Consider the following 8,520-nt stretch of genomic DNA (forward strand, 5'->3'; position numbering starts at 1 on the left):
TTCCTTACAAATTTCAAGGAGTCCCCTCGATTCCTCCAGGATCCCAGTATCAGATCACCATTTTTATGAACATGGTACCAAATTCGAGTTAAATCCTATACAACACAAAAAAAAATTTGAAAATCGGATCACAAACGGCTGAGTTATCGTTGAACATACAAAAAAAAAGATACATACAGCAGAACGTATAACCTCCTCCTTTTTGGAAGTCGGTAAAAAAAAATTCGTCTTTCAGTGCTGCTACTTTCAAAGTGAACTCTCTACAAGAAACACGTACAGTGTACACACCCTAAAGTATTATCACTTATTTTTGATACACACTGTATTAAATGCCTCGTTTGCACTATACTGTGCAATGCAAAATAATATGCTCAGGCTTCCGCTTGCGTCTCAAGCAGCAGCTTAGCGAGCGCCAAGTTGTACGCTCGCGAAGGCCTTATTTCGGATGCGTTGGAGACATGTATGTCCACCACACCCTCGGGCAAGTTAATATTTATCTTATAAGTACTATTTTAGGGATGTAAATAAAACAACAAATATGAAATACATAAGGCACTTGATATACCTAATAAATGCTTTATTAAATTATAAACACGCTCAAGCGAGTTCCGCTTGCGTCTCGAGCAACAGTTTAGCGAGCGCGTGGCGGGCACCAAGTTGTAAACCCGCGAAGTCCTTGTCTCTGATGCGTTGGAGACAGGCCTCCTCGTCCACCAGGCCGTTGGGAAGGTCTGGCAGTGCACAGGGCGGGGGGCGCGGGCCTAGGAGTAGGACTGGCTCGGGCGCGCGCAACGCCCGGAGCGGACTGGCCGCTAATATGGCGGCAGGTTCCGCGTCGTCCGCGCCGCCGTTAGCCCGCCAGGACTCTAGGGCTGAAACAAATATTCACAATATTTTCATTTCGTATTAAAGTTATAGCGTTAATCTATTACTTTACAATCAATCATAATAAATATGTGCATATATATTAGAAAAAGAGCACAAAACCATTTTCCTTGTCTAGTTTGAGGCGATTCTTGAAGAAATATCCTTATGCGTTATGTTAAATCTCATATTATAAGTTGAAATTGTCGAATGACATTAACTGTTCACTTATCTATTCTACAACTCACCGGCCTGATAATCCGCGCGGTAGACCGCCAGCACCTGCGCGCCCTCCACGCCGAACCGCCCCGTGTTCTGCTGCGGCCGCGACCCGTCCGCCTCCACGAAGCGCGGGTGAGCGTACTGCGAGTAGCGCGCGAACGGCAGCGGCTGGAACCACTGCTCGCCAGATATCGTGTTCATGCGGACCTAAAGGACATGGACACTCGCAGCATCAAAAGAGCTGCAGGTGCGTTGCCGGCCTTTTAAGAGGGAATAGAGTAATAGGGAAAGGTAGGGAAGGGAAGGGAACAGGGGAGGGTAGGGAAGGGAATTGGGTAGGGGATTGGGCCTCCGGTAAACTCACTCACTCGGCGAAACACAGCGCAAGCGCTGTTTCACGCCGGTTTTCTGTGAGAACGTGGTATTTCTCCGGTGGAGCCGGCCCATTCGTGCCGAAGCATGACAATTTTGAAATCACATAAAAAATATGAAAACCTTATTAAATCGAGATAAAAATGCGCTAGGTAATATATAAAGTGTAGAAGCGTTCTCTTTGGAAATACAAAGAGAAAAAACCACCTTTTGAGCGTAATTACCTTTAGAAATTTTTGTACTGCGTTGGAGAATACGAAATTTTCGTGTAAGTGGTACTCAAAAAATTAAGTAGCATTTAAATATTTGAGAGACGTTCCAGTATTCGGGCATGTATGTCTTGAATTGTATTAACCAATAACCAGCACATTTGTGTAACGTTAACAAAGCTCCGTTAAACGTTATGTAATTCATAAGTCTGCGTCAGAATGTATGTGTTCTTGTGTGCGTGCAGGCGTGCGTGTCCACGTATTGGCTACGCACAATGTTAACATTACTGCACAACAGTTCACATTCTTTTCAGTGTTCGATTCTTAGATCATATTGGTTAATTACGGAATAAGCTAAGCTTATTGTTGGTAGATCAATAACTAGTCGTTATTAGTAGATCGCCAGCAACAGTAACACGTTATTGGTAAGTTACGATGGTGGTTGGCATTTTACGAATGCTCCTATGATTTTAAAATTGCGGCTTTCACGTAGACACGCACGCACGCATACACGTTCGCAGGCACCAGTAGCTCTACCATGAGTTTAAAGCTATAGTCTTTGTCGATACTCGATACCGACTACGTAAATTGTTAGTATGGCGATTTTAGTTCCGCAAATGACCACTAGAGGCGCTGTAAAATTTGCCATACTAAAAATTCACGTAGTCGGTATCGAGTATCGATAAAAACTATAGCTTTAAACTCATGGTAGAGCTACAGTGACGGATTAACCCTTAATCAATTTAAGCAATTGCCTAGGGTAACACGTCTGAGGGGGCACCAGAAGAGTAAAGTTTCAAAGACCTATTCTAGTTGACATACTGATATGGCGGCCCACAGGCATGGATTGCTAAGGGCATCGAGTAGTCTTAATCCGTCACTGGCAGGAACACACGCATGCATACATTCTAGAACACTTCTTGTATTGTCTTGTGAGTTCTCGCCCACAAACATCGTATCAATTAGTTCCACTTACCCTATTGAGGAACTCTTCCGTGTACTCCATATGCGGCAGCGCGAGCAGCAGGAGCGCGTCACGCGGCGCGCGCGTGATAGACGTCAGCATGGCGGCGCGGGCTGCAGTCGCCTGCGTTACAAATTTATGAAATAACGCAAATGCAAACGAGCAAACGGGTCACCTGGTAGAAAGCAACTTCCGTCGCCCATGGACACTCGCAACATCAGAAGAGCTACAGGTGCATTGCCTGCCTTTTAAGAGGGAATAGGGTAGGGGAGGGGTAAGGAAGGGAATGGGGAAGGGTAGGGAAGGGAATAGGGTAAGAGATTGGGATACCGGTAAACTCACTCACTCGGCGAAACACAGCGCAAGCGCTGTTTCACGCCGGTTTTCTGTGGGAACGTGGTATTTCAGCGGTCGAGCCGGCCCATTCGTGCCGAAGCATGGCTCTGACACATTGGCTGCAAGTTGCAACTCACCAAGGAGCCATTTTGAAAAAGAATAAGAAGTATTTATTAGTGAGTTAGGCTTTTTATACATGGCGCCGCAGCGGCAGTGTATTTCGCCGCCGCGGCGCGATCATGGATCCGACTAGTCTCGTATGTTTCTTGAAAACTGCGGCACTGCTCGCCGGGTGCCGCGGCGTCGTCGTGTGAAAATAGGGCCCGTAGAAATACATGGGCGCCACCGCGGTGGCGGTACCGCTGCGCTGCCGCTGCGGCGCGTGTGTAAACACGCTTATACTTCAGTGTCATCCTTACTAATATCATTAATGTGTATAATAATTATGTCTGTTGAAGCGAAATGCAAGTGGTTTGTGTCTCAGTCTGTCGAGATAAAATTTGTTATTTTGGTATGAAGAGACTGATTCAAAAAACGATATAGGATATTTTCATCGCCGAAAAGTTTACCTCAAACTTTCAATAATATTCAATAATATTCATATAATATTCATATTCAATAATAATAGACTTTTTTTAATTTATGAAGGTACTAGATGACACCCGCAACTCCGTTCCGCCAAAATTCGTTTACGCGCGGGAACCGTAAATTTTTCTGGTATAAAAAGTATCCTATATTTTTTCCAGGGCTCTCTCCATCCCAAATTTCAGCAAAATCGGTTCAGCCGTTTGGGCGTGAAGAGGTAACAGACAGAGTACAGACAGACAGACACACTTTCGCATTTATAATATTAAGTAAGTATATGTATTACATTTTTAGCATGAACATTAAACATTCTCGCAATTTTGTTTTAGTCGGAAGTATCTCTTCCTTTAAGTGACAGATGATGAACAATCTCGAGCTGTCAAACGAAACCGAAATCGATTTTCATCTGTGTGTCAAAAATTGTTTATGTATACACTTACCCAAGGATCTTTCTAAGAGATGTAAACGTGCCGATAAGTGCTGACTGGACGTCAAACAGATGAAAAAAAAAATAGTTCTGCTGTCATGTAGGTATCACACGTCTCTTTTTACCACACAGTGTTATTGATAGTGATATCTCACTTGCTCAGGCCTTTGTTTCTCTATTCCCTTAGGTATATTAACTTTATGAATTCGACCAAATTACTTGGATCGATTTCCTCGATGGTACAAAAACAGTCCCCTAACAACAGTGACGTCATACCTGTATCGCTAACTCGCCGTCGCCCGCGGCCGCCGCGCTCGCCTCCGCCAGCTCGAGCGACGCGCCGCGGTACTTGTCGCTGAGCGCGCGCACCTCGTCGCGTATGCGCCGCACCGCCTCCTCCTGCGGCGCCGTGCGGTCACCTGACCATACCACTACCTGGGAACATTAGGATTATGATGAAATACGATAGACTATAGAGGATGCAGGATAATGACTTTTTGGAGTTGCATGCAACAGTGTTTTTACAAGTTATTCAAGTATCACACATTTTCCAGAAGACGTTGCTATTGGTCGTATACCTCACCATTCGGCATTTCAAAAGGCTATGTGAGCAATGAAAATATTAAATGATTTTTATTTCATTTCAAGTGACTTATTTACATCAGCAACATCACAAAAATCTAAAAGACTTTAATTTCAGGCCTAGGAAATTAAATATAGTTTACTCACCAGCAACAGCGCTGTATTAGTATCTCTTTGCAGGCAGACTTCGTCGTAGCGCCGCAAAAAAGAGATAGCACGAGGCGCGTGCACCGCCGCTAGGGGTAGCACCAACAACACACGGGCGCTCTCAGTGACGTAGCGGGCGGGGGCCAAGCGCGCCGAGCCGAGCGGCCGGGCCACCTCCATGTGCCGCAAGCGACCGTCGTCTCCACGTAGTAGCAGGCGATATCTCAGAGCGTACGCCGGCTCCCAACGCCACGCCCCCTCCAGCAACATCCCACCGCCCGCTTCCGCGAGAACCAGGTCTATAGCTTCGCGATAGGCCCCCTTTAGCGGTGCGACAGCATGGTGGTCGTCGGGTAGGAAAGCGTGGGTCGCGTTAAATCGAGTCCAGCGGAGGTGGTCGAATCGTGTCGGTGGCAGGGGCGGGGCCAGACCGGCGTCCGCTCGTAGCGCCTGCGGCCACGAGGCGTTTCTATAGCCGGGTGGGTGGTGCCGCGAGCTGAGAGTAGCGGCGGCCGCTAATTTCGCGCTCGCAGCTGCACTGCGCTCGAGGAATACCTGGAAAATTTGTTATAGCTTTATGCGTCTTGAATTCTGACTAAAAATAAAACTATGTTTGTGTTTCAATTGTACATACCCTGCTGATATATGCATGCAGCTGGTAGAAGTGTGCTGGTTCTGTCAATGGGTGTACAGTTACTGCATTAGCAAGCTCTGGCCTTAGACCAGTTGGGCCATTTTCTGTCTCCAGCCTAGCAGATTCGTAGTGTTCTCCCTAAAAAATAGTGTTCCCTATTTACTACAAAATCGATGGTACTTTTTAGTTTAAGTTTAATAAGTTTATTTCTCCCAAAAAATTACATATTATGCAATTTGTGGGAGACATGGAGCCCAAACTAAGCCAAGGCCTGTATATTGGTACCCCAGGCCCCCCCTCACAAACAATGGAGTAACAAAGTAACAACTAATAATATTATAATATTCTATAGCAATTTATTCTTACATTTAACTTAACTATGTGTGTGTGTGTGTGTGTGTGTGTGTAAAAAATTGTAGGGATATGAGATAATTTAACCGACATCACAAAAGGAGGTTATCAATTTGATATGTATGTATGTAATAGCTCAACTTAGGGAATGATGCAAGTTACACCAAAATCGGTTAAGTAGTTTTTGAGATAGTGAATTTAAATTCTCTATTACGTACAATTTTTGAAGTCGGTTATATCTTTTTTATGTTATTTATTTTTGTCGATATAATACATTTTCCGTGTCTTCGTAACTTAAACCTGTTAACCAAGTTATTAGTTTTAATTAGATTTTATTATTTAAATTTTATAAACAAAAAAATGTTGAAACTACCACCTTCACAAAACTTAACATTTTTTATTTTTAACCCATGACAAAAAAGATGGGTGTTAAAGTTTGACGTGTCTGTCTGTCTGTCTATGTGTGTGTCTGTCTATGTGTGTGTCTGTCTGTGGCATCGTAGCATCCAAAGGGGTGGACCGATTTTGAATTAGTTTTTTTTTTCATTATTATTGGTATGGATGAGTTATATACCTGAGCCATAGAAATACATGGTGTATGTGCAGCATGCAGCACACAACGCCCCAGGTTTTCGTGATGGTGGGGTGAGTATGAATTTCGTACACACCAGTCCAGTTCAGCATGTACAGCTCTCAATACTGAGTTCGACAACAAGATTCCTCCTTCTGTTAAACAATACAAAGACACCATTGACTAAAATTACTGTATATATTCATAGATACTGTAGTAACTAAAATGTTACATACCTAATGTACAGTACTGTGTTTCTCCATCTGCTACAGTGCCCATGTATAAATGCTGGCTAACACTCAATCGAGAAGCCAATTCGTTTAGACGTCTTGAATTAACAAAACTTGAATCGGACACAAGGAAGAAGAAGTCATACTCCTCAAGATAGTTGTCAGCGAGATATTTAAGTGCATGGAATGGTTTAAGCATTTCTCGAGTGTCTGTAAATCCTACAACATTAGCTCTTGCAGGTGCCGGTCTTAATGATCCAGCAGTTATGAAAAACCGCAATGCTGGCTGTAAGCGTGCTGCGGTCCGATTGAGAGCTGCTGCACGTCCCTCTAATGCGCCTTCAGAGCTAAGCACGCCTAAAACAGAAAAAAAATATAATTTATTACAAAAGAAATTTAAATTACCTGAAGGTGTTATTTACCTTTTATAATGTTACAAAACAAACAGGAAGCGAAACCAAAGTGAATTAAATTACTATAAGTTCCATAAAAATAAAGCAAAAAAAATAGTAAGTCTTTGTTCTTGTTGATAAACAAAACAATGCCTATTCTAGAAAAGAATACAGTAACATGTTTTAAATTACTTTTGATGCAGTATCTTTCTACCAATTTATAATCATAATTATCCATTCAACTGTTGACCGCACTCAAGGAGCGCGATGTCTAAACTCAAAAATGCGCGCATCTGTTGAACACTTTCCTGGAGTCCGATTATCACCTTCGTGTTTTATTTTAACCACAGTATATCGTAAACTATATCTTTACCGCTATAACTTGCACAAAGTGTACTTAATATAACAAAGATGGGCTATAGTCACTTCTCATGGCTCTACACACTTACAACGATTGCTAGAAGTTTCAAATTTGACCATTGTCTTATAATCGCACACATACTGACGAGTTTTGTTTTTGTAAAGCTTGTGGGTAGAAAAAATGTATGGAGAATTGTGTTTTATTTTATTGATGAATGTGTAACATACTTTACCTGTTACATTACTGCTTACCTGCTAACAATCCGCCTCTCATCCCAAGTTCTGTGCTGTAATACCGCGGCCTCTGGACGCTCCGGCCGGCCTGTCCCGCCGGACCGAGCGGACGCTCCTCGCGCTGGGGCTCATACTCGTCCGTAACAGGCGCGGAAGTCACCGCAGCCACACAGGGCTCCACTTCCTCATCCAAAGGTATAACAGCTAAGGACATCCATAATCCCAAAACGAGACCCACTATAAAATACGAATTATGCTTCACTTGCGACACAAAGTATCGTGAAAACATTTTAGTCAGATTTATTCTAATTTTAAACGTATAAAAGTGTAAAATATTTTATGTTCTCGACTAAAACATTATTGCAGATTTGAGTTAATATTGCTGTCAGCACTCAGCTGTGTCAATGACTTGTCAATGACCACTATGACTTATGACAGGCAGTGCTGCCAACACGACTCGTACAAAATTTGCTAAACTGCTGTTAAAATTTTGCCAAAATAATGCCAATTGCTATAAAATTATGCTAAAAATATGCTAAAACTTTTCAAAGTCTAATAAAACGTTTTTTAATTGTAAATCTTTAATAATCAACAAAATCTCAATTACAAAATATCTTGTTCTTCTAAATATACTGCTGCTGTACATGTAAATGTATAATAATAGAAGATTCATTGTCCAAACTATAACTCTCCTTGACAGTTGGTACCTAATACCTATAGATTTAAAAATTTTACTGACAAACGGTTGCAAAGTCTTTACTACATTCATTTGGCTGAAAACGCGTTCAATTTCAGCGTTAGAATGTGGTTGTGATAATAATGAGTACTAAATACTCTTTTCATAGTAATTATTACTCTATTTTAGAACACTCGCTTATATGAATTAAATCGGATCGTTTGATTCATTGTTAATTTTTTTTTAAATAATTATATGCTAAAAAATATGCTTCATGCTGAACAACAAATAAATATGCTAAACAACAATGATATTGTACTTATACAGATATGTTACGTCCATACTATTTTCCGGCATAAAACTC

At 42.1% G+C, this 8,520-nt stretch overlaps 1 protein-coding gene across 1 annotated transcript; it reads right to left on the reverse strand.

The window, feature by feature from the left end:
• Nucleotides 1–539: 539 nt before the first annotated feature.
• On the reverse strand, nucleotides 540–7,878 carry LOC121727457 (chondroitin sulfate synthase 2). The gene is made up of 9 exons (XM_042115333.1): nucleotides 7,499–7,878; nucleotides 6,501–6,851; nucleotides 6,268–6,419; nucleotides 5,343–5,480; nucleotides 4,709–5,263; nucleotides 4,256–4,414; nucleotides 2,644–2,754; nucleotides 1,113–1,293; nucleotides 540–872 (listed from the first exon to the last, which is right to left on the reverse strand). The coding sequence occupies exons 1-9, from the start codon at nucleotides 7,767–7,769 to the stop codon at nucleotides 598–600; spliced, it is 2,193 nt and encodes a 730-aa protein (XP_041971267.1). The 5' UTR covers nucleotides 7,770–7,878; the 3' UTR covers nucleotides 540–597.
• Between the last annotated feature and the right edge of the window lie 642 nt (nucleotides 7,879–8,520).

Source organism: Aricia agestis, chromosome 1 (assembly GCF_905147365.1).
Source record: "Aricia agestis chromosome 1, ilAriAges1.1, whole genome shotgun sequence".
NCBI classification, from domain to species: Eukaryota; Metazoa; Arthropoda; class Insecta; order Lepidoptera; family Lycaenidae; genus Aricia; species Aricia agestis.